The sequence below is a fragment of the Cololabis saira genome, chromosome 15 (assembly GCF_033807715.1).
Source record: "Cololabis saira isolate AMF1-May2022 chromosome 15, fColSai1.1, whole genome shotgun sequence".
Lineage (NCBI taxonomy): Eukaryota > Metazoa > Chordata > Actinopteri > Beloniformes > Belonidae > Cololabis > Cololabis saira.
The window spans coordinates 14,743,414-14,770,445 of record NC_084601.1 but is presented as its reverse complement, the minus strand read 5'-3'; the positions used below and the strand labels follow the sequence as shown (position 1 = coordinate 14,770,445).

At 39.5% G+C, this 27,032-nt stretch overlaps 1 protein-coding gene across 1 annotated transcript; it reads right to left on the bottom strand.

The window, feature by feature from the left end:
- Positions 1-303: 303 nt before the first annotated feature.
- ago2 (argonaute RISC catalytic component 2) lies at positions 304-27,032 on the bottom strand. Its single transcript, XM_061742710.1, has 20 exons — positions 26,851-27,032; positions 24,562-24,609; positions 17,643-17,823; positions 17,430-17,550; positions 16,334-16,515; positions 15,856-15,992; positions 15,620-15,754; positions 15,367-15,454; positions 14,930-15,077; positions 14,716-14,835; positions 13,499-13,621; positions 13,277-13,410; positions 12,667-12,851; positions 11,179-11,338; positions 10,959-11,049; positions 10,147-10,341; positions 9,836-9,970; positions 9,179-9,280; positions 8,860-9,059; positions 304-8,154 (listed from the first exon to the last, which is right to left on the bottom strand). Exons 1-20 carry the CDS (start codon positions 26,864-26,866, stop codon positions 8,046-8,048), a joined length of 2,610 nt encoding a protein of 869 aa, XP_061598694.1. The 5' UTR covers positions 26,867-27,032; the 3' UTR covers positions 304-8,045.

The window sequence follows — 27,032 nt, the reverse complement described above, 5'->3', positions numbered from 1 at the left end:
AATGCAAACGAGATAGGGGGGAGGGGTTATGCCTTTTTTTTTTTTTTTTAAAGTCTACAGATGATTGTCAGTCTTCCTCAAATGAAAAAGAAAAACTACGGATTCCAACACCAGGACAGACTCTACATTCAGAGGAGGTAGATAAGGTGACGATGACGCAACACCATGTTGAACAACGTGTCTGCGCATGAAACGAGCCGCCTGTCAAGCCTGTGAAATTGTAGTGCATGTGTCATTTTTTTTTTCTTCCAAATTTTAAGGCCAAATAGGAACCTCACATATAGACATATAGAGAAACTAATGTAGTTTTAAGATATAGACGGGGCGGGGGGGGGTTGGGGCTTTGGGACAGGGATGCAGTAAACAGATACAGCCCTTTCACGGCAATACCTGAGTCAATGGCCACATTATTACACGATAACTCTGACAAATAGGCTTTAACATACAAAAAGCTGAAGAATATGTGGAAATTGGCGTATTTATTGCGTAAATGGCAGATTATGATTTGGCCACCGGGAGGAACGTGTAACAACAAAACTGTCGGGTGAAGAGTTCAGGCGTGGGTGCAGCCTGTGGTGATATTCAAACCTCCCAAGAATGGGGAGGGGAAAAACAGACACAAAAAAAAAAAAAAAGAGTTCAAATGTTATTGGGTTATATGAATCAAAGAGGAAAATAGTCAATGCAGCATATATCAGGCTTATGAGGTACTTCATGAATATATATATTTGTATAGATATATCAACATTTTTAGAAAAGCTTTTTAAAGTCATAATTTTCATCATAATTCCTATTGATAGCATAAAATACCTCGTCAGTTCTTTTTTTTTTTTTACTTTCTGCCCCACATTACAGGGGCCTTTTTTTTCCTTTTCTTTTTTCAGACTGCTTTGAAAGTGCAAAACACAAATACTGATGGTTCTCTGCAGCATGTACGCACACAGCTGCGTGACAGTTTAGGACAGAGGACTTTTATGTGGCATGGCGGATTTTGTCACAAGCCCAGCGCCTGGGCAGGTGGAGAGGTGAGATCCGACAAAAGGCACATATAAAGCAACTACAAACCCGCGGGATGTTTTCGGTTTTAACTCAATTTGTAGTTAACTGACAACCTCACATGTACCTTTCGTCAAATGATTTGCTGTCGAGCATGTTCAAACGTGTTACGTCCCTTTGTCGTCCCATGCAAAACTACATCGTATACCTTTAAAAGTGGTGCAGAGTGTAGCTACTAGTAAGAAAAAGTTGTAATAAAATGAATACTTGTTTTATTGCATTTCTGGGTTGAGGCGGCAGAAAAATGCTTCTGATCACGACTGCATCCACTACACAACTAGAATTGTCTCAACTTTGACAGAACTACAAAGGAAGAAGCTGCTTCCAAACGTAAATCGCAGTCGTTTATCCTGCCAACTATCAGACGCTTGCTAAACCAGCAGTGCTATACTGTAATAACCCCAAAGTACCAATGATCTACAGCCCACACACCAACATCGATTCCTGTCCGAGCATCTTCCTCTCAACCTTCTCGCCTGCTACCAACTTCACCACCAAGTGAACCACAATTACGATGGCACGTTTGGAAAAACCCAGTCGTGACAACTGGATGGGATTGGTTTAAATCACACATGAATGAGTAGTGAATTGTGCCGGGATGTTGCATTATTTTGGAAAAAAAAGAAGTATTTTTTACATGAAACAATGAAATTCCTCATCTTGAAAATTTGGTCCCCTAAAAATGCAACCAACCAGTAATACAGGTCTTTTATTTTTTTTGTCTTTTTTTTTTTTTAAGGTTTTTTGCATGATATTGGCTTGTATTGGTTTGGTCACTACAATGTTTGATTTTTTTTTTCCATTCTTATAAATAAGAGATATTAGTTAGCACCTGATACTGCTCTGAGGTAGTTTTTTTTTTATTTATAAAAAAAAATAAAAATAAAAAGCCAAGTGATTAGAAGCTAAAAATGCTTTGACAAGATTACAACGTTGCACGACTACATGCGTGTAGATCAGCTCAGTGGCATTGGTCTGAAGGCCGGTAACAGTTCTCCACAGTGAAGATCTGATTTTCTACATTCTGGATGCCAACCCAAGTGTCCATGAGACACGGCCGCGTTATCCTCTGGCTTTCATCCTCTCTCGTGCCTTTCGCTAGCCTGGCCAGTCATCTTAAATATTTCCTCTCTTTGATAGAAAGAATGAACCTGGTTTTGACTCGACTTTGATTTTGCGGTGGCAGGCCCGACAGACGCAGAGGACACTGCCCCTGGATAGGGATGCAACCAATCAAAGAAACAAAACATGTAACGCAACTAGTTAAATATCAACAAAAGATGTCAAAAATGACGTGCAGCAGAGTAGAAACCCTTATGAATGTTTTGCAGTAAAAAACATGTTTATAAAATATATTAGCAATTCTGCAGGTTGTTTTAAATAGTGACTCTTGGATACTTGGTCACTGCATAAAGCCCAGCCTTGCCTGGTTGCGGTTGGTTCGGTGCATTCTGTACCAGTGGAAATGGTCGTCAGTGGGAGAAACACCAGATCCATCTGACAAGGGAGAGTTTTTAAGTGAATGGCCGACCAGACTAGCTTCTCTGAGGATTCTCCATACAAAAATAATGATTTTCACTGACCACTGTTACAGCAAACCACAGAAGAGATGAGGATACAAAGCCGTCCTGTGGTTGGCGATTCAAGTGAGTAAACTTCATCTATACCAATCTATAGAGCAGAGGTCAAAAACGGTGCAGTGGTGGCTCTATAGGAAAACGTAAATGCATACTCATCAGGATCAATCCTTCTGGGGCCATCGCTGTCCAAAAACATTACTGGCAATCCATCAAACAGCTGCATGAAATATTTGGATCTGAAACAAGGGTGGCAAACTACGTATAAAGCCCTGCTCCGAGCAATTCCTAACATATAAGTTGAGATCAAACAGGTAGCCAAGACTGTCCACTTCTCAAAACAAGCCAAGTACCACTGAAACCACAAGCAAACAGCTGCATCCAGTGGAGCTGAGGGGCAACTGGTCATTCCTACGGTATACAAGTTTTCCACTTACACTTGTACTCCATGATCAGGAATCAATACAATAATGTATTGTCCTCTGGCAGTCGCCGTGACAATGTGACGTTTCAGACAAGCACGTCTAAAAATAGCAACGGGGCGACTGCTGAAGCCGTCCCTGTGCTCCACAAATCATTGAATGTTTCTTTATATATCTGGAAAGCAACAATACAATTGACAAAAGCAGGAAAACAAGAATCTGCCCTGAAGACAAAAAACTAAAAAAAAAAAAAAAAAAAAACGACTTGTGGCACTGTGCTAAAAAATGTGAAGCTAAACTGAGGGACGACACTCTGCAGGAGCTGAGGATTGAGCACGAGCTGTAGCGAACAGCAAACACCATCACGCACCTAAGTAACCCTCATATTTATATATGTACACACACGCTCAGCTGTTATTTCACCTTACATCACTACAATACTAGAGCAAAAGTTATGACTCTTCTTTTCACCAGTGTGAAGTTAGTCTCCTAAACGCCAAGAAAGAAGTGATATCAGCTGCAGTTTCCAAGGTAACAAATGTTATAGAAGGAAGAAATATAAATAAGAGAAAACGGCAAAAAAAAACTACCGGTAAAAGGCTCCAAACAAAATACAAAGGTGAGTTAATGTACTGGTCAGCTGGCTTTCACAACCCGACAAACCACACAGACGTTTTTACATTCATTATCATTTGAAGATGGGAAAACATGCTGTACTTAACAAGAGACTTCTAAAGGAAGGAAAAGTTTCTCGACAAGAATCATAAGCAGCAGGGATCAGACCCACGACCATACAGAGGGTATGGGTTTGTAATGAACTCATATTTGGACTGCTTCTTCATCCATTTAGCCTAATTTGTTATAATTTAATTTAAAAAAAACAGCCATTTGTAGGACGTGTCAGTCCAGGTTCAGCCTCTCCGAAGAGGAAAAGAAAAAAGCCCAATGAAACAAACCCAGTGTTCATTTATTTTACATGTCTAAGAGGAATAATTAAAAAAAATAAATTCATATGGAAACACTCCTAAATGACCTCACAATGAAGATTTAAAAAAAAAAAAAAGAAGCATATTCTGAGTTTTGATATGTTTGGTTTAAGGTTGAATTCTACATAAGGAGGCATTACTTGACGTAGGATCCTAGATGCGCGTTGCGGTCTTGGTCAGAGACCTTGTCAAACCTTCCAACACACTCAATCCTCAGCACTTTGGCGTTCAAGCCAACAATTAGGAATTAAAAAGAAAAGAAAAACAGCTAATCAGCTGTCAGTTTGCTTTGCATAAAACACATTTATATCCTGGACCCACACACACACGCACACACACACAGAACTAAAAGCGTCACACTCTTATTTTAAAGGCATCGGGTTATTTCTAAAAAAAAAAAAAAAAAAAAAGACATACTGAGTGCTGGCTGCCTGGAGAACCCACCAGATCAGCTGGTCCAATCATCTCTGAATGGCAAGTGAGACTCGCATGCCTGTTGCATTTTAGTTTTAAGAGCCACCAATCCTTAAGGGACAAAAAAACAAAAGAGAAGTGGCTGCAAGTCTGTCCCGTTAATGCACGAATAGCTACAAAGTCCATGCTTGTTTATTTAGTGCAAAAATAACAGTCAAAAATTTGAGCGTCACTTTCAGGAAAAGCAATGCCACTTTGATCTGGTTTCATAAGGTGCTGGTGTAGGTAATGTAAAACAAACGAGCAGTAACAACAAATGCAAAAATTCTACTCCTTAAAATACGCTATTCAAGACAGTTGGTTTTTCATGTCCGTGATGTTGCAAGGAGGAAAAAAGAAAATAAAGAAAATTACACGGTAACTGTTATTTGACACAATTCATCACAGGAATATACTGGAGGTTAAACATTAATTCATATGAGAACCACAAGCTCAATTACCTGAAGACGAGCTTGCCTACAAACAACGTCATTCACATTTACAAGCCAGAGTTTCTCCATCTGAACAAGAGTTGCGTTTAACGACTTAAATACAAGACAGTAAAAGAATAAGTCACACTTTATCTCAAATACTGATACATCTTTTTCAGCATCTATTCATAAGTATTTCAATCAGGGTTCACGTATCTTTGTTTTTTTTTAATAATAAATCCAGTTTCCTTTCACTTCTCAAGCAGAGACTATTAGTCTGACAGCACCACTGGGACCCTCCTGCTTTGTCCTGATGAAGGAGAGATTTGCATTTGTCGTTATGCTGCTACGGTGGAAAAGTGAAGTGTCAAAAAAAAGTTTACAAAAAGTGTCATTATAGTGGTGCATGGAATAAAAAGACAAAAAAAAGCAGGGAAAGCTGTGTTTAGGTAAGAAACGCAGTTCGAGAATTTGGTCGTACAGCTCAACACACTCTTAAACAAAAAGGGGAAAAAAAAGAAAATTCTGTCTCATCAGTTTAATTATCCCCAAAGAAAAAAAGAATTACAACTACATAAACTGAGAAAACGCTTTAACTGTCAAATGAACCAAGCGATTAATATCTTTACTGTCAATGCAAGACTCAAAGAATGCCAATTAGATAGCAGGGGTAATTATACAGAAATGGCCAGCAGTGTGATGTTACCATACACTTTAAACAGGTAACAAGAGGTAGAACACACAGCCATTTCCATGCAATTACACCAGTGTCACACAATATGGCCGAGCCTCCTGTTTTAATTGAGGAAAAACAAAACATCTATAGAAGTTAAACCCATGTTCTGCTATCAAAAGTGCATTCAAATTTACACGTTGTGAGACCAGCACCGATAAGAACAATATTGACATCATAACAGTAAATATCAAGTACGTAATTTTCTGAATGCCCCGCAAACACAGTCAGTCGGATTACGAGTTGGTTTACAGGTAAGTAAAAATGGGAAACGTCGAGGTTACGGAGGGAGAAAAAGATTCCGAAGCTGACGAAACATCTTTTTAGCAAACAACTAAAAAGCATGTGGACCAGTGAGGATCTAAGGTGGTTTACAGTGAAAACATCTAGCACCTAAGTTTGAAAATGTTTGTTTTTTTTGTGCTTCTGTATCTTTAGAATATTAAATCATGTAAAAGTTTGTAATCTTGTCTGGCTTGGAAAGATAAAATTGTTACAAAGGATATATCCAAATTTTTAAAAATGTAACAAATGGCCACATAAATACTTAATTTTACTAGGAAGGCATGAGGATGCTGATAAGCACTAAAACACACGACTAAATGAAATACACTTAAAAAAAACAAAGAAAAAAAAAAGAAAAAGACACAAAAAGCCCTGATTGTCTACTTCTATAAATGACTCAAATTCATGTGGGAAATCCCACTGCTAAATCTTTAAGAAAAAAAAAATGCATAGTTAGAAAATATAGCCTATTCACCCCATATCACACCACTATGTAAAAATTTGCCAGTTTTGTATGAACTAAAGTGGGGTATTATTACATATCGATCTCATTAGTACGCTTTTGACGGTTTCAGAACAGAATTCTTACATCTAAAATATGTATACAAATAGAGTTAATCTAGACAACATGGGCCTGTCTTAAAAAAACAACTGACTAAAATTTTCAGCAGCCTCCACTGAAAGCTTATTCAAAAACACACCTTATTAGCAACATTACTATATAGTAAAATGACTCAGAAAAAGTAATTTGCATAAATTATAAGCTTTTGTGCGATGACTGCTCCTGACTCCTGGAACAAACTCTAAATGAAAAAAAGAGGTTCTTTTAGGGAATATTAATCTGTTCAAATCTCAAATGTTGCAGCTTTGACTCAACTGTACCGAATATCCTGGACACCGAGAATCCACATAAATATGCCACTTGGACAAGGGTTGAAAAAGAATAAAGTCAAAAACATAATTCCGCTATATGTATATCCATATAAAAAAAATAAGGGAGAAAAAAAAAAAAAAAAAAAAAAACCTACAAAAACAAAAGGGATGCAAAAATATTTCATCGTGATTCCCTCTGTCAATTTCTACATCATGCATCTTTTTTTACGGCTCAGGACCCGTTACAAAGGCATCCTTGATGGGAACCAGTCCCACTACGCCGTCTCTCCGTGTGACGATTACTGGTGCGACTTTACCGTTTCAGACTAACGGGTGGTAAAGAGAAAGATAAACATTTGTGTTATTTCAGTTTCTTAGCGTTAACATGAAGTACACAAAATGTTGGTTTATAAAGAAATTATATATGTATATATAATCTTTTAGTCGTCACCAGATTGGACATAAAATGATTGTTGAAAGCCCAGCAGACACACACCAACCAGTTCATAGATTTTACCAGAAGTGACATAAGAGCGATGGTCTCAAATGGCACTTTCATATAATGCCCTATGTGGAATGAAGGAGGGGAGAGAAAAGTAGTAAATCAACTCATTACTATAAGTACTTTTGTCCTGATATTCTTTTTAACCCATACTGTTCAGTGCACTTTGCTGTGACTGGCTCTTGTTCGACAGAACTAAACTGCTAGGCTTACAAACAAGCCTAACAATTTAGTTATGCCGTTACGCTAACTAAGTTTGAGTTTTCTTCCTCTTTCTAGCCACAAGACCCTATCAAAACAAAAAAGTAAAAAAGGAGGATGATAGTGAGTGGCTTCTTCCAAATCATATAGACATCCCACCCATGTTAAATCTCACTAATTTAGAAATGGTAGACTTCTTTTATCAGTGTACTAACTTTACCATTTCCTTTCATACTCAACTTTTCTCGAGAATAAATGAAAATACACACTAATGTATAACACGTAAATAAAATCTCTTCCAGTTAAATGCACCTTTTTGGATCTTAGTCTAATAGCTGGCTTGATTTTGGTGGGTTTAAGGGCTGGAGTACAATTGTAGACTTATGGGTAACTGACAGGTTTGTTCGGTAGGGAGATCACAATGTGAAACCACTCTGGCGCCATCTACAGGTAACGGTGAGACAGCAAGGGAGTAGTGTGTTCCATCTGTGGGGTCTCACCCACGCCAACCTGCAGCTGTGTGCTTTTAGGCAAAGTACATAGTGCGCAGGGTGTCCTGGTGGATTTGAACAGCCTTAGCCAATGCCTGATGGTCACGCCCGTTGCTCTGGCCTGATGTATGACTGCCCTCAGCACTGTGGGGGGGGAAAAACAAGCAAAAGAGGTGTTTCTGTGTGTAGCAGAAATTAACATTTGACATAAGAACAAAAGAGAGCCATAAGAATTGTAAATAATTCAAAATAATGCGACCCAACGAGCCCACTCCTCATTAAACTTAATACCTTAAAATTTGTAGATCTAGTTGAGCTAAGGACTTCTCTTATAATGTATAAGGCACACAACAACCTACTTCCTTACTGCATTCAGGAAATGTTTTCACCCAGAGAAAGTCGGTATGAACTCAGGGGAACTTGTATGTTTAAAAAAATAAAGGTAAGGACAAACTTTAGAAGTAGATGTGTTTCTGTTAAAGGGGTAAACTTGTGGAATAGTCTCTGTGATGAGCTAAAAATGTGTAGTTTTATCCGCAAATTCAAAAAAATGTTTAAACTTGGGGCAATTGATAAATATAAACTATGACCAAGAGCAGCTTCTCCTGTAAATCCTCTATATCACATGCTTTTGTTGTAATTGATCTCTGTAATACTTTTTATCTTGATTTGTTGTGATGTATTGTAAATAAGGGTAGGCATTATATAAGCTACGGCTTCAGTCTACACCTTTTTTGGTTCATTTATTATGCATGTTTTGATTGACTAATGGACGAAAATAAAACTAACTAACTAACTAACATGTGCAGAGATAAAAGTCTACAAGGGATTAAACGACCGACTCTTTACCTGTCGTGCTCTTTGTCGACCAAGTGATAGCGAGCCCGGAAAGCCACCAAATGGGCGTAGTAGGCTGGTGCTGGGATGGAGACTGACCGCGTACAGCGGACATAGGTATGGCAAAGCTGATAGGTGAGGACCTGCAGCTCATCTGATGAAAAGTGGTTGTCGTCCCAAAGCACGTGGTAGTGAGACGGCCTGCTGGTTCCCTGCAAGGAGCGGACGACAGATGTTGAAAGTGCGTTTGTGCATAATGTGTAAAATGCAGACACATGTGAGGCCTTCATTTTGCCGCTTGAACTGCAGCTAATCCATATTCAGCTCTAACCTGAATGCCAGCATGACTGCAAAGGTAGAAATCAAACTCTGATGGGTGTGTGATCTTGGTGTCCACTGTGGTCCCTGCAGGAATGTTGCCACTCTTCCCGACCTGTAAAAATACATAGAAATGCTTTGGTGAGCTGTATAAGTGTAACCCTTTCATGAACAGCCATTCAAAATCCTTATTTTTCTAGCACATACATGGGTTTGGATAGTTTAGTCGCACATTAGCCACATTGGTGGACATCAGGGATTCATCTCACATTCTGTCACGGATCTGCACTGTGTTTATTGCGCAGATAAATACTTCAATGTGTGAACCATTATTGCATAGCGAAATAGTTAATGCATTAAAAGGTCGTTAAGGCAAACTTAATTTTGAGGAAGGCCAAAAAAAATAAAGTTAAGCAACTTCCACAGAAATTATAAAAAGTACTAATAAAATATTGATAAACTTGAGAACAGAGAGAAGACACAAAACTCTAACAACTGAATGTTACATGACCACACCCTTGATGAATGCATGCGTCACTCATAGCTGCTGCTGAAATACTGATGCATGTAGCTTTCAGTTGTCACGTTTCTGTTGTATCCTGGCTTTGTTTAGAATTAGTCATTTCTCTGGTAACAAATCTGACCTCATTACCAGCAACATGATACTGACCCTCTCGTTTCTGTCCATGCAGAACAATCTTGTGTGATGCCTCTTCTGTACGACCACAAAGGTAATGCCGGGTTGATAATCCTTTTCAAGTTTGATGCAAGCCTCACGGATTGCCAGCAGTTCATGCTGAAGAACCTGCATGTAACATAGTAAAATTATCAGAGCGACAGGTGCTGAAAGTGCACACAACTTATCCTGAAACTGAACTAATGCAAACCAATGGAAGAATAATGTCCTCTGCAAATTCTAGTTTTCCCAAAATGGTTTACTTTTTTGATCATTTTATAGTTTAGAAAGGGCTTTCACGATACCTGGTTGAATTGGCCTTCGGAGATGCCGTCTCGGTAGTAAATGATTCTGGTGGGCTTGAACCGGGTGGACTTGTAGAACTGAATAAGCAGCTCCCTCACCATGTTGGCCAGGTCCTGGATGATGTCCTGACGGTGTTGCTGCACCCGCACTGTGGCACAGTACCGACTCGGATGGGCATCCATACTACCTACCACCTGAAGTGAAATAGTCAAAGTCATATGACACACTTCCCTTTTTATTTACTTAAAGTGATAGAAGGATGACAAATATAAACCAAAGCTGACCTAAAGCAGAATTAAATAAGGTGAGGCCACTGAAACTCATTTAAATGGTAGCTTCTGGGATAACAATACAAAATACTCAAATGGGTTCCAACATAAGAGAAGGGTCTTAACTTTAACCACATTTTGGGATGACTTGTCAAATTTAGTCTTTAGTTGCACCATCTCTTGAAACAAAGAGTTCTGTTAAGGAGTCTTTAAATTAACTCTACTCTCTGGCTACTCAGTTTCTGATCTCTGCCATCCACTCTCCAATACTCTTCACCGTTCATACGACAGTTGAATTCATTATGCAACTTCCAATATTCATTTTGATTTACAAATTAACTTTTAAAATTCAAATGTAAAGAATTTTCAACCGACACACTTGCTAAGTAAAAGAAGTTCGCACTTTTAACCGAAAGTGAGATCTGGCTGTATTATCTGAACTTCTGGAAATCTAGGATGTGAGTAGAAGTGATTGCAGGACGCTTGAAAATGTACAGTCCAGATGTAAATAGATAAATAGGACCAGTTGTGATGCGACTTACAGCAGCAATGGAAGGTTTCTTCCCATCTCCTGCAGGTGGATGAGTCACGTCTGAACCAAGGAAGATCACCGGCTGCTGGAATACCAACGGCCTGGACAGAACACGCACACACAAAGCAAATGTGGATCACATACAACATACAGGGAGATGAGAAAAACACAACAAAAAATATAATGTTCTAAATGCACATTTGTGTGACAGTAGCAGTATTTCCACTCACCTGCCCTGTGGGAGGAGGATGTTGTTGACACCACCCAGTTTGACGTTGATCTTCAGACAGAGGTTGGAGAGAGTCTGAGGTGTCGTCTTTTGAACATTCTTCACCTGCACACATTGTGTGGCCATTCCAAGTACTGTATCCCCAACGCGTTTCACCTCGGCTACAAAACACAACCAAGATATAGAAACTCATCAGATCAGCTGTGATGCTTTTCACATTCCTGCTCTGGTGCATCTCATTAGATAAACCATTTTGCTTTTTTTTTTTTTTTTTTAAAAAACAGCCATTTTAGCCAAAAAGAAGAATGAAGATGAGTTGCTGCAGGATAGAAATTGTCCTGAAAGGGAGGCAGGTGGATCGGTGAGAATGCAAGGAGTAAGGGGGGGTAAGAAGGTGCAAGCGTTTAAGCCCTGGGGCTCAACTATACAGAGCAATGGCGAGTGTAGAAAATGACGAAGAAAGTGTAGATAGGATGGAACTGGTGGAGAAGGTTGTGAGGAGTCATTTCTGACCGAACAGTAGCAAGGAGAGTGAAAGGAAAGGTTTACAAGATGATCGTGAGACCAGCCCTTGTCTGTCACTTGGAGATAATACCACTGACTAAGGGGTGGCAGAGTCACAGATTTTCAGACGATTTTCCTTGGAAATCAATGAATAGATAACATTAAGCTGAGCATATCGAACTAAACGCAAAAGATAAAGTAAGAGGCACGAGTAAGATGGTTTGGATCTCAACCATTTCTCTCGTAAGCCCCTCCAATGTCACTGAATTCTGATAAATATGTGGTACAAGAACAAAGATCAAGTACGCTTCTCTTACCATTAGTGATGCACCGAATGTTCTGTAACCGAAATTGTTCGGCCGAAAATAGCAAAAAAACACTTTTGGTGTTCGGTGGAATAAGTGGGGAAAAAACCGAACAATTAATAACGGCATGTTTAGATGACGCAATCAAACAGCGAGGAGTGAGGGGCGTGCGGTGTTAAATGCAGCAAACATGTCAGCATGTCAGATTTACTTGGACGTGGGGAAAAAGCAGAGGACACGAGAAATGATCCAGGCTGAGTTGGATTTGGGAAAGCCGCTTGGTGATGGAGACGGGACACAGCGCAGGAGATCGGGGAGAACGCGCAGAGAAAAGGGCCCGTACTACCGATGCTGATATGACGAGATCCTCCAATAACCCAGGTTTTTACAATTATTATACAAGGCTTCAAATTGCGGAGATCAGCCCCGTCCCACCGCGACCCGATTAATTGGATTTGAACGGGAGAAAATGAAAAAGGATTATGAGAAAAAATACAATAAGTACAGCAAGACAAATTGATACTGGCGGGTATTTCACTGCACATTTGTTTGATTTATGCAATGGTGAAAAAATTGGCAAAAAAAAAATGAAAAACTGCAAAGAACCATTGTTCAGTATTATTCGGTATTCGGCCAAGTGTTTTATTATTTTCGGTTTTGGCCGCAAATTTTTTACTTACCATACACTGGTGTCTTCCCAGGAAGGATGACCACCACGAGCTGAAGCCCCTGGTAAGTGTATTTGAGGTGTCTGAACATGGGCTCGACGCTGTCTGCTCCCTGGGCATACTTGCAGAAGCAAGGTTGACCCTGGATGGGCATTCCCGCATCACGGGAGATCTTCCTCAGCTGATCTGTGAAAGCTCTGACAAATGAAGAGTTGACTGATTTGTAAGGTTTTACAATTTAGAACGCAAAACTCAACTGAAACTCAAGTTGTGAATGAGAATGATCTAATGAGAGGTAAATTAAGAAAGTTGGCTGTTTTTTGCTGATGGGGGGGAAGGACGGCACAGCTAGACAAAAGTTCCTAGAAATCAACAAACATTCCTTCAGGTGAAACTAAAATTGGTATTCTAGAGTGAAAAAACATTGCTGCATTAAAATCTGACAGAAGGAGAAGTACAAATGGCTTGCATTATATAACAATGACTCTAAAACCAAATTTCAGAAAGTCTTTACTTTAGCTCATTATTTATGTGTCAACTACCATCCAAGCCAAAAATGAAACACACATTTGTAAAAACTTGAAATCCATGTGAATCAGGACAATAACTGAGAAAGACTTACTTAAGCAGCAGTTCAGTGCATTGTCTCTGTGGAGCAAAGCAAGCAATGGCCCACACTTTGATCTCAATGCCAGTGTGGAATTGCTTGTTCCTCATATCCCACACTCCCTGGATGGGTGTGGCTATTGCCTTGTTCTGCAAAGTTTAATAGATACTGTGTTATTGGTACGTCACTACAGACACCCCACGTCTAAATCACACACAAACAAGTTAATGAACCTACCCTGCCGCCGTACAGTATTGAAGGTGCTTGCAGGACGCGGCCATTCACTTCTGTCATTTCATCCCTTACCATCACTCCAAATTCACGAACATAAGGGTCTGTGTTGAAGTTGGCACTTCTCATCTGGGGGAGAGACATGAAGCTGAGTTACAGGTGAATATCTAAAACATCTCATTTAAAAAAGAAAAAAAGACTTAAATTCAAAACAATATAAATTAATTACAGCCATTACTTTGCTCTGCAAGCATTGTGTGGAATCGACCCAGTGTTTATACTTTTATCGCCATCTCTATATATCAGTAAAACTGAAACTGGTCAAAACGGTACAAGTCACCCATAAACATCACCAGGCAGATCAATTGGTCTGATCATTTGCCATTCTGCTATTACATGTATCACTCAGTTTACCATTACCATGGCAACTTAAGCACATAAGGCACATATTCATTATCAGGTTTTCACTTTTCACAGCTACAGTTTGTGATCAGACAAATCCAACTGAATATCTAAAGTTTATGATACTTTAATGGAAATTAACAATACTCAAGGCCTTGACAACACATTTGGGGATTAATACCTGCAAATCATAGTAAAACAGACGCACATCCCGTGTGAATGGGCATTGACAACACTTTTTATTTAGTGAACTAAGGTCCTCATATTTTGTGATTTGAAGAAGCATAGTTTTATAGTGATTTCTTTGAATGAAGTACATGGAGTTCAGTGCAGTTGTACCATGCTGTGTACCATGACCCATCTGTGTGAGCACAGAGTCACAAGATAAAAGCTGGAGGGAAAAAAAATTAAGGTACAATCAATTATCCAACTTCTATTTTAGGAGTTCCTTTAGCAGGCTCTCTCAAAGAAAGCGTGGGCAGGTATAACCTGCATCGTAGCATCCCCCAAAGCTCAATAGACTGGCAAAAATTATTAGTTCGTAATTTTTGTTGGCAGAAAAACCTGCAGACTGTTGTCCTCTCTTTGAAAATGGTGTTGTCATGATCAGATTGTTGTGCAGTTTCTTGGTTTTCTAAGGGCCACAGATCACTGAGCAACATATCTGATTAACCTGCTGCTGGCAAAATAAAAACTGACATGCGCTTCTCGTTTCATGTTGCTGAGCAAAATACTGTGAGTCCAAAGTTTTGAAAACTGACAGTTTAAGGCAGACATCGCTTTAGACCCTTTTGCATTCCAAACAGACTCCACTGACTTACCAGTTTGCTAATCTCATCCTGACGGTCCGGTGCTGATCGGGCGGTGGCACGGATCATAGTGGAGGTTTGATTATCCGTCAGCTTTTTGATGCACCGCTGCCCTGCCACTATGTTACACACCTGGAGAGGTCATGCATGAAAAGGTTTTACAGAATATCCGTAGTAACTAAAGTTGCTTTTCTGAACTAAATAGTAAAACACTAGCATTACTTACCTCTAGAGGGAGGTAGGTGTGCTTTTGCTCTTGTCCCACCTGTAAACATGGGAGGTGGGGGTATCGCAGGATGAGCTTGTATTTGTCCTTAAAATACTGTGCTACTGTGCATTCAATGGTTTGGCCATTCTCTTGCTGTAAGGGGAACCTTGTGAGATAAAGAAAGGGGAAACAAAAACCAAAACAAATCAGCATGCCTTATGGACAATCGTTCACAGGGAATTTTTGGTTCCACTGACTTCAAAAAAGAGGCTTTTTTTTTTTAAAGCACAATGTTCACATTATTATGTCATCCTACCTCAGTATTATATCAAGCAACATTTTATTTTTGATTTGTTAACATGTATCTTTTTTCTGTAGCAACATGGTCTTGTATGTATACAGAGTAGCTACAGCTTTACCAATGTAGTAAAAGCAAACGTAATGAGCATTCTTACGTTTGGTGGCTTGCTGGTCTTCTCGTAACGTTGCACACTCTGTACTTCCTTTTCATCTGTCCACAGTGAGTAATCTCAACCTTCAGGCCTAAAAGGAATGATAAAAAGTAAATAAACAGACAACAAAAACAACTAAGAAAATAGGCTATGCTGGGTGACAGACAATTGTTTAAGTATTTATTTAAAATGTATTTCACAAAAAGAGAAATGAGTTGCCCAAAGCCAAATGAATACTGTCCCAAGAACAACTTACCTTTGATTTCTTTTGTAAATTTCACTCGTTGAGAGTCTGTTAAAGGCTTCTGTTGTTCTTCAATGCTTTTGAAATCCAAAACTTCACACATAAACTCAATCACAGGCTGGGCTTTGTAAAAAGCAGTGGCAGAAACTGCAAAAAAAAAAGGAAGAAAAATAGTCAAGACAAATGTAAAATAGAGATGTATGTATATCTGGATTATACCCTACACAACTTTTGCTAAAGCTGCATACCATCAATGTTGAGCATCATTTTCCAGAGAGATGGCCTTACAGACTGATGGAAACCAAACCACACCTCTCTGCCACCACCCAGAGGGTTAGAACATCCCTCTGAAGGAGTAAAGAAAGAGCGTCCAACTGGGGTATACCTGTTACAGACGAGAACCAGCAGTAAAACAGGATTAACACGTTTCAAGAAAGACAAGCTACAACAAACTGACCATCTGTAGCATATCAATATCCTCTCTTTAATCTGAACTATAACACCAAGCATGACCATATTGTAAAATATCATGCAGACTTGTACTGCGGGTTTGGACCTGGCTATATGTTGAGTTATTTGGAAAAGAAATATGGAAGAGCATGCCTAACTTGTGGAAAAGAAAATCCTCAAATCTAAGCACCCCAAGTCGTCACTGGCTGGCTTTAAATTACTAAAAAAAAAAAACAGCCAGACCATAATGGGTAATATCAGCTTTTAGAAACCTACCTCATGGAGGGCAAATGCCTCATGACCACGTCCAAAGCTTGAATAGTTTCAAAGGGAACGCTGGGTAGCCGCCCTGCTAGTGCCTCGTGCAGAGCCTGCAGACTTACGCAGGACACCCATTTGATGGAGACCTTGAAGCTGCGGTCTTTACCTTCACCTGGAATAGTCACCTCAAGCTCCACCTGCATGGCAAATAAGATAAAATACGTTATACAGGCATCAGAACGGCTTGTCCTAAAAAAAGAGGAAAATTCTCGACGTGGACGAGTGAGAGCGCAACGCGCCCGAATCCCCTAGGGGGGGAATTTCAAAATTTCGAAAAATAGACTCAAAATGGTGCATTCTGGTGGTCTCAAAGCTCCATAATCACATCTTTTATCAATGCAAGAATACACACAAAAAATCTGAATTTTTGCAAAGAATGATGCATTTTGATAACATAACACGCATTCATCATCATGGGTAATTCTTCATGCATGAATAAATCTTGAAATGAAGATAATTATATCTTAAACTTCTACAATGGCCAGAATCCCCCTTTCCCAACGAAAAAACTAGGGATGCACCTTAGTAATTAAGGAGTTAAAACTCACTCGCCACTTAGGGGACTCAGTAGCCAGCAGAAACGGCAGTAGGAGCATTTATTACATTTATTAACTGTAGTACCGCTATTATGAGAGGTTATTTCTCACAGTATTAGCCTAAAGGGACTTAAGTCTGATTTATGGTCCCGCGTTACACCAACGCATACCCTACGGCGTAGGGTACGCGGCCGTACGCACCGTACGGCGCGCGTCGCCGCGTAACCTACGCCGAGGCCTACGGCGCATTGGCCTGGCGCATCGCGTTTTCGAGTCCGTTGTTTGGGGGATTTTTTTTCCCCCCCCCCGTTCCGCGGAAATTTTTTGCTGAGACCAAAATCCGCGGAATTCCGCGGAAGATTCTGATGCCTGGTTATAAGAAAATAAAATACAACTGTAGCAGTCATGTTTAAGCATGTTTCACATTATTATATGTTTTTCTAAAGTTATCTTTTAGATGCGTTTCTTAAAACTGTGGATATTTGTGTGTGCAGGTTGTGATGTGAAATACAAACCTTGTCTCTGCCTATGGGCAAAGGCATGGCGGTATAAAGGTTCTTCCGTCCGTCGTACACTGGCTTTCGATCCCCAAAGATCTGTGTTTTAAAGTGCTGGACCATGTGCTCCACAATTTCACTGTGGAAAAAATTAGATGAAATCACCAAAATGTCTCAAACTTCATTCACTTCATTCATTCAGCTCATTAAAAAAATAAAATGTTTACGTACCGGTTGACTCTTCTGGGGCACTTCTCAGGCTTGATGTCTATGTCATAATGATAGACCTCCAGTTTGGGGATTTCCATCTCAAAGAAGTTGGCTTGGAGCTTGATTGTCCTGCCCATGGTGCCAAAGTCTGGCCGTGATGGCGGTTTGAAAACATATTCTGGCACTGGTGAAGATGGCGGGTCTAAAAGAGGGGAATCAAATGATGGAAAATTCACAATAAGGAAGACGCAATAAAGACATCTAAAAACTCTATGTTAGGATATACAAGTGAACTACTTTAACTTTAAAATACACATTGTTTCTAAGATGATGAAATCAAACATAAGATTTTCTACTTCACAATCATCAGAATTATTGGTTAATCATTGTAGGACATGTGAAAAAATTATATTATATTTGGTTATATTATAACCAAATGTGAAAAAGAGTAAATGTATGAGAGAGATATGTCTGAAACAGAATGTGTGAAATAATTGGCAATTAAATTCACCTTTCTTCAACCTTTTCTAATATCTAAAGTGTTTTACAATGCATTTCTTAAATATAAAAATCCTATGAAGTCTATATACAGCATTTATTGCTATGTTTTTACAGTCAAACTGTACTGAACATATCAAGGGCAGTGTGGGGGTTGAGACAGTACTACATGTGACCTGAGGATTAACTACCAGTTTTCTAGCCTCAAGTTCTTATAGTGTAGAGACCTGGAGCTCACCAAACCACACCTGATAAAGATATAGATTTTAATAGACTTATTGCATTACTGCATTGTTTGGCCCTGTTGTATGCAAACCCGCAACACTTATTCCCTCCCAGAATAAAATAAATGTTTTCCCCAACATGTGAGCTGATGATAGGTGAGTTGAATGACAACTTGATGTCTTCTCCTGCACACGCCAAATGCATCTGAGACACATATTCTACACATTTTTAATCTTTTAGTGAACTAATCTCTTTGTAATATGTTACAAAAAAACGAAATTGTTTTCTGAGAACAAAAGGATAAGAAATTAAGATTATTTTTTGTTTTGACTTTACTTGTTTACTTGCAAATACCTTATTCTGTGTAAAAAAAAAAAATCCAGCTTGCTAACATTTGTATATTTCTTCTAGTTAAAGAACTGATTTTGCACATTTACGGGAATAATTACAAATGATCAAGTATGTGCAAAAGTAAACACCAGATGGTGCAGCATCATTATCACTTACAGAGAGGATACAAGTTCTGTCAAACTAAATCTCCTACACACAATTTATGGATCGCTATACAGTGCTGTGCAAATGTGTTTAATTTTACAATTACTGTCATTCCTTTAATTATCGTAATCATTGTAGGTTGACCTCTAGATAATAAATACAAAATAAGACCACACAACGTTCAGACCAGAATGATTACAAGTATTTAGTGTGAGCTCCCCCAGAAACAAGGACACATTTAGCTACAAAAAAAACCCATACAGATGTTTGCAGTAATAGTAATGAGAATTCCACCATTTCTAGATTTACCGTATTTTCACGACCATTAGGCGCATTTAAACGTCTTATTTATTTATTTATTTTTTTTCAAAATGTGCCACACGCCCAATGCGCCCAGTGCGCCGAATGTGTGTTTTCGGTGGCTCTCACCGCGGCTCCCTCGGGAGCGCTTTGAGAAGCACCGTGCGTTCCGGAGGCAGCCGACGCGTGCCCGCGGGCGGGGAGGGCGGCGGCTCCGTCGTTTACTGTTGTGTTTGGCTGCCACGCTAGGATGGATGGACCGATGGAGACCACAGTTTCACAAAGAGTGGAAGGCAGCATCATTTCCGAGGGGCTGCACGGCACGGAAAGTGACTGACAGCAAAGAAAGTGGAACAGTTGTCAGGACTCAGCCCGCCGGGCTTCATCCACAGCCCGATCGCGCTGATCGTGCCAGAGTGGCCAGAGAGCAGCGCGCCCGGCTCGTGCCGACGCGCTGAGCAGTTCTCCAGGTCTCAGCACGATCAGGCTCCGGATGAAACCCGACGGGCTCCTGAGTCCTGACAACTGTTGCATATTTGATTTAGCGCAGCCGTTTAATTCAGAAACGGAGGATGAGGACTTGGATGGGTTTGATTAATGACGCCTGTTTTAATTTTTGATTATATATTGGTGATTTAAAAAACGTTAGTACTTTGTAATAAAGACTTAAATACAGCACAATCAACCTCAGTTTTGCTCCTGCTCTATTTTTAAATACGCACACTTGTATGCTTGTGTGTGTGTTGTTGTAAGGCGGCGCGCCATTTGTTTGTAGACGGTGCCTTTTCGTTCGGTGCGCCGTGTGTGTGTTAAATACAGAAATGACACACATAACTGAGGCTGCGCCTTTGCACACGGCGCGCCGTATGGTCACGAAAATACGGTAAGTTTATTTTCTGATTGGATATTAAAGAGAATGGTAGAAAATAAATATATAATAAAATTGATGATATAAACAAGAGCGCAAAATACTTTTGCACGGTACTCTAAAGTAGCTTAAAAGCACAGCATAAATGCATTAATATCATTTTTATCATAATTATTTAGTTATGATCCACATGTAGCTTTACCAAAGCACACTGACAGAGCAACATCACTCACACAGTTAATAAAAGCTGCACAATTCTGTTTTCTTTTCCCCTCTTCTTGGGTTGGACAAAGTCTACGTATTATAATGAGAATCCTCTCTGAAACTAAAACTCTGCAAAACTACATATTAAAACCACGTGGAACTACAAAATGATGATGGAGCTTTCACTTTGGCCAGATGCTCCGACGCTCCAGGCTAACATATGATACAGTTTTCAACTACAGTAGATTACCAATGTTACAGTCGTGTTACTTTGATCATTTTCACTGCAAATACTCCACAAATAAGTGTGACAATACCGACATGAACAACTACAATAGCCACATTTGTCACAGTTTGTCTGAACCATTTTACCTGAGAACTTCCCAGCTAGCGATGAGAGTAAACTATGTTATTCTAAACGTGTCTGTTTACAGAGTCCAAAACTCTCTATTGGTCGTACTTCTATACGACTGAAAAGCGAGCAGAATCTGCCATTGTGAGATGCAGCAGATCCTTTTAGTCGACTTAGCAGATGGTTCTTTGTTGATTTGGGGATTCTGGCCGACAGTCTTTAAAATGATAACCTCCCAACAACCTGGTGCCTCGATACCTGACAGTGTTTTTGGTGAAGCGGTTCTACATGAAAACATGACACCATATCGCGCAGAGATGCACGAGATGTTCAGGTGGAACAAATTGAATCTGAGGCTTCTGAATTATTTGTTTCTTTTGATACAGTCACCAAATTGTTCAATTAGAGCCAGTGTTCCCAACCTTCTTTCCTTGGAGCCCCCCCTACTTGTGTCTAAGACCAGCCGGGCCCGCCGACCCGTACGTACTAGCACCAATAGAGTAAAGTGATTCGTTAAAAATCTTTAATTGAAAAAAATTAACATTTATTATGTTTTTGTGATACATTTCTCTTTGGTTTACCCTGTATACATATGACTTTGTCTTTCTCACCTTCATTTTGTGTCACCAATGTATAAAATACGCACAGAAAATAATTGCAAGGACATAAAATAATTACCGAAAAATGTCTCTTAATATGAGAGCAAAATTTTTAAACATTTTTCCTTTAACAACCTGTCGGAGTAGAGGTATGATTAAATGTTGGATAATGATATAATAATAATTTATTAAGTTTTTATCCTGCTAAATCACTTAGAAATATATTTTGGTCATTTTAAAATACTACATGGGTTTATACAGACTTGGATTACAGTATTCCATTAGGTGTGTTATTATGATTTTTTATTAATTTAACATGCGCAAATATAATTTGTACAACTGCATATCCTCAAAGCAGACAAAGTTTCGCGCCCCCCCAGGGGGGGCCCGGACCCCAGGTTGGGAGACACTGAATTAGAGAACCAATTGTGAAGGAACCAAAACAAATGGCTTAACTGATATTTTCTTTTAGTTTAATTTTAACACATGGAAAACTTTACTCCCTGACTACACCTCAAATTTTCATGATTTTCCTAAATCTTTTAAAGGCCTGGAAATTGTCATTTTCCAATTACATCACTTTTCCAGGTTTTCCTTTTTCAACCTGTATGAACGCTGATGTGAGCGACCCCGAGGCAAAACAGCCGGGCATGTTCAACGAGCCTTGTTGCACCTTGAGAGGTAGTAACAAGATGAGCTCTGTATGCAAAGGTAAGGCAACATGGTGGAAAACACTGTTTGAACCAATAACACATTGATGGCAGTGCTGAGCAGCCTTTGTTCAGTCACTGAAAATGACCAAAGGAGAACAGTGGCATCTTAACTTTTGGGTGACCCACGTGTGTGTGGCGATACGTCGATGACAAAATAGGACGTTGACGATATTCTGAAGTCAATGCGTCGTCATCATCGCTACAGGCCTAATACTCAGTCAGCATAAAATGCTGGTGAATTTAGAACTGAAGCAACCGATCATAACTGCCTCCACAGGCTCGTGCAGTTACACTTGCCAAGGTGGGTGCATCACTCTGTCTGCTGTTATAACACTGATGTCCCATCACTCTGAAAAAAGTTAACATGGACTACTCAGATCACAAGATCAACTGTTCCGAGTCCTGTATTTATGCCTCAACAATAAGTGTTTTTCTTTAGGCAAAAAGGCTGTTCATTCCTGATACCTCGGTTGTCCTTGTTTTGTGAGTGGAAATGCTTTTACTTTCACATTGCAGAGAATCATTGCAATTTGTTTTTGCTGTTGGTCTTATTTCAAGACATGTCAAACATTTAAATGACCACAGATCATGATCATTAGTGATTTCTACTGACCAAATTTCTTGATGCAGTCCAATACTTTGAGACCTCTGAAACAGAGAATCATTATTTCCACAACCTCAGCACCAATGTTCTTAAAGCATCCATTAAGTTTAAAATAACCTGTCGCCATCATCAACTTATTAGACCCCGTCCACACGTAGCCGGATATCTGCGGATATCTGCTAAACCGGAGATATTTTCCTACGTTTGGACCTGTCATCCACATGAAAACGCAAATAAACGAAGGTTTAAAAAAACTCCGGGCAAAGTGAAGATTTTTGAAAACTCTGTTTATGTAGATGCGTGTAGACACACACAACCGGAGTTTTGCGTCTTCGAACGTCACATTATGCTCCAAAACAACAACAAATCTGCTCTGACGTGCGCCTTTTGTTTACTACAGAACTACAGATGATCCAGCATCTGTTCTCCAAGCTATTTATTAAATAAATGGTCTCTGGTCTTGACCACCGCTTACTGCGTTACACCGACACCGAGCCTATGCCGTAGGGTACGCGGCGACGCGCACCCTACGGCGCAGGGTACGGCGTGGGGCTGCGTCGATAACGCGGCAGCCCCGTGGCCGGGACACGGGGGGGAGAAGGAGACGCGCCTGCCGGGGAAGCGGAGCCGTGGAGGTGCAGCTTCCCCGGGAGCCGCAGATTATCTACAGGTTTGAAATGCTTATGAATGTGGTCGAAAACGCAGATCTTCGGTTACGTGTGGAAGGGGTTTTTTTTTAAAAACGATGTAATGTGGATGCAGATTTTTTTATAAGCGGAGGGGGGAAATATTCGGTTTTAAAAATACCCGGCTACGTGTGGACGGGGTCTTAGTCACTGCATTACTTTTTCAAATGGAAGTGGAAGCTTAACTATTGTTTAATTAAGTAGGGGTCTCAACTTTTAGTTTTTTGTCCAGGCAGCATATTTTAAAGATAATGGCATCTACTTTTTATGACACGTACACTTGTGAACGCTTCATTCTCTTATCTTTGTGCCCCAGCGCAGAGCAGAAAAAACAGCCATAAAGGCCCTGACATACTAACCCCACACACTGCTGTCAAAGTGTCTCATCACTGTATATTTATTTCATTTTTAAGAGATGACCCAATTGATAAGCTGGTAATTTGTATTAGCCTATTTTCTATTGACTAAATCATTTGCCTTTTTAAATATTGGTCAATATTAACCAGTAAAATAAAGATAGCTATCAGTGTGACTTGGGAGAAGAAAATACCCTTTAAAAAGTTGTAAAAAAACAAAAGATAAGAAAAAAAGCTAATATTTAAAAAGAGCATAATCCTGCTGAACATGCCCACTGCTCTGAAGTTGCCAAAGGCTAAGGGGCATAAAACCAAGATAACATACAGGTGCTGTTATCCTTCCTTTACCGGCCAATTGTTTTGCTGTATACAGTTTCATTCTTAGAAAGTAAATGGGAATTGGCAAACCAGGGGCAGTAAACAAAGTAGATATGTCTTCTCGCACTGCGTGCAGGTTGAGTTTTCATATTAACAAAGTCACATATGTGACCTGTTAGCTGCCGTTGCGCTTGCACTATAAATACTGCGTGGTAGATGATGTCCAGAAGATCGTCTCGTGCCAAAAAGGGACAGAGTGACCTGTGTGACTGGCAGTAATCCAGAGAACCAGAGTTCCCTACGCAGCTTCTGTTATCTACACTGGTTTTTGGTGTGCCGGGGCATTTAAACCTGCTTGAATTTCATGGATGTTACTGAATTCTTGTCACTGTGTGTGACAATTCAGAGCACTATTTTAACTGTGAAGCGCTCTGTGACCATGGTCTGTGAAGGGCGCTGTACAAATAAAGTTTACTTACTTACTTACACTAAGTATGAAGTTGAACTGAACATGTAGAAGCAACTTAATTAGAATTTCACCTTTATAGTCAGGTAAGACCAATTCATTATTCAGTTATGCTGTAGATAAGTTCTTCCTCTAAATGCATACTTATCATCCATTCAGAATAGGATGATACAAATAATAATAATCCTCATCTTGCCACTTGTACAACTGTTGAAACTAGTTGAATGCTTGAAAACCAAACATTGGAAAAACTTACCAGAGCTTGCAGACCCAGTAGATCGGGGTCCCTCAACCACCTCAGAAGCTACAAAGGACAACAAGTACAAATTACAAATCTTTTAAGTCTTCCTGGGCTGAAGCAGGCTGTTTTTATACACAAGAGTGGTGAAAAATGTAACATGACCATAAAACAGAAATCTAGCTCCTCTTTTAAAAATGTAAACAGTTTTATGTAGGCTGCTACAAGAGAAGGAAAAGCAGAGTGTTAATTATCATTAATTGTACATTTCCACTAAGGGCATTTTCATTTGTGCAGGCTTTGCTCTCTTATCGCTTTCAAAGCACCATCTTCCACAATCAAGGGAGCCTTATCAATATGAACACAGAAGGTATTAAACAAGCTGGCAATCTAACACAGCTGAAGCCACCCATTCTCTTGTGCATATGCTATACCGGCAGACCTCAATTAATGCTTTAGTTTTACATTGAATGGAAACATTTCAGGACAACAGAAAAAAACGAATATGGTTATTGCATTTAAGATAAATACAATATTAAGCTACAGCTGTTATTTAGGCCTTATGTAAACAGTTAATTAGAAAAGAGAAAGCAATTTATGACCTAATGGTCATAAATTGCTTTAGGTCAAGAACAATTGTGATTTGTCACACTGAAAAGTGAAAGTCAGCCAAGTTAAAAGCTCCTTTCACAAAAAGTTTGAAAAAAATGGTTAAGAATGACCTTCAAAACATTTCCCTAAGTTTCACAGAAACATTCGTTTTTTGGTTGTTTTATTTTTCCGGTTGAATGAACAGGTTGTTGTGGTCATAATGCACCTTAATCTGAAGAAACTAACGGCAAAGTCTTGAAAATGAATGTGTCCCCTTCTTGCTTCACAGGATTTAAACTGTGACACGTGATGTCCAAATATGATAAATTAAGTAAACACATCAGTCTTTTGAATAACATACAAAAACCCCAAAAGCCATCACGTATACGGTAACGAGGGGGGATAAACCCCCACGTCTAGGACTGTAAAGGGCATATTTTAACCCTTTTTAACGCTGCTTTGTTATGATCACTATCTGGTGACTTAACACATTGCGAGTTATCACTCAGCTTATTCACACGGTATGGTTTGGTATTAAAGCTTTTTTTTTTAAACGTGCTGCTGGCATCAAATTTTGATTGATTGATTGATTGAATTGTTTATTTCGAACACATAGGGAAAAAAATATAAAATTTTAAAACAAATTCAAAACATACAAAAAAAAGCAACAACAGAAACGTAATACAAACAGGGAAAAAAGTGTTTGAAAAGGAGCAGGTAGAAGTAAAACTTATTTAACCCTGCCCCTTTGTTACCTCTATTATAAATTTAACATAAATATTAATAATAAATAGCTGCTAATTTACCTATTAGGTTACCAATTTTCTCATTGGTTGTGCCTTTGCACCTAACCAGCTAACAAACACAAACTTTTCTCCTCAATCAAATAACTTCCCAGAACCTTTTTGTACCGTTTTTTAAATTGATTTATATTTGTACATTGCTTCAACCCATCACCCAACCCATTCCATAGATCCACTCCAACAACTGAGATACACATGCTTTTCCTTTTAGAATGAACACATTGTTTTTTTAAATTAAATTTGAGATAATCCTCAGGATTAAAAAAATAAATGTAATTTTACAGTTTAAAAACAACTTAAATTTCCTTTGGCGCCAACAATTCAAACCCACTCAGACTGTGTTTACGTTTATTTAGAGTCTTAACTTTTTAGGAAACGGGGGTGGATCTATACAATTACTCTACAACGACACAATGATGGTTTAAATGTGTTGTAAGGACGAAAGGAGCCCCGTGTATGCTGAACAGAACAGTTTAATATCAGTTAGATGTTCCACTAATAAGAGAGATTAGAGCATGGCCCGCTGACCAGACACCCAACATGGACAATCACTAACAACACCACCACAAACAACAGCTTTTACTACCTCTAATTGCCCATTTACTTAAGAAAACGCACATCAGCCCGTGTGAGAGGGGATTAAATTCAAATAAGTTTGGAAAACGAAGCCCCGCCGAAGCTAACGTGGCTAACGGCAGCGAGCTAAGCTCCATCTGCTCCTAAAGCTGCACTTAGGAATGAGATATACGTTACTCGTCAGGGTGATTTGTTGGGTTATAATAGTGAAACTGAAGCTGAAGGGTGGGGGTGTTTAGAGCCATGGATCGGTGCAATGCAGAAGAGGAAAACGGTGTTGTTTTCCTCCGTGTTAGCAGCATCCCTTAGCCGGGGCTAGCGCAGCTGCAGCACTTACCTCCAGAAGAATACATTTTGTAGACTTTTTAAGCGTCTGTCGTGGACATACACTCCACTCAATACAGGTCAAAATGCTACTAAACTCATACGGAGCCTACGACTATGTATACGTCCAGCAACGAGTGGGGAAACGCGAGACAGAAACGGAGATATTTGGTCAGCCGAGTGGTGAATGTTTGG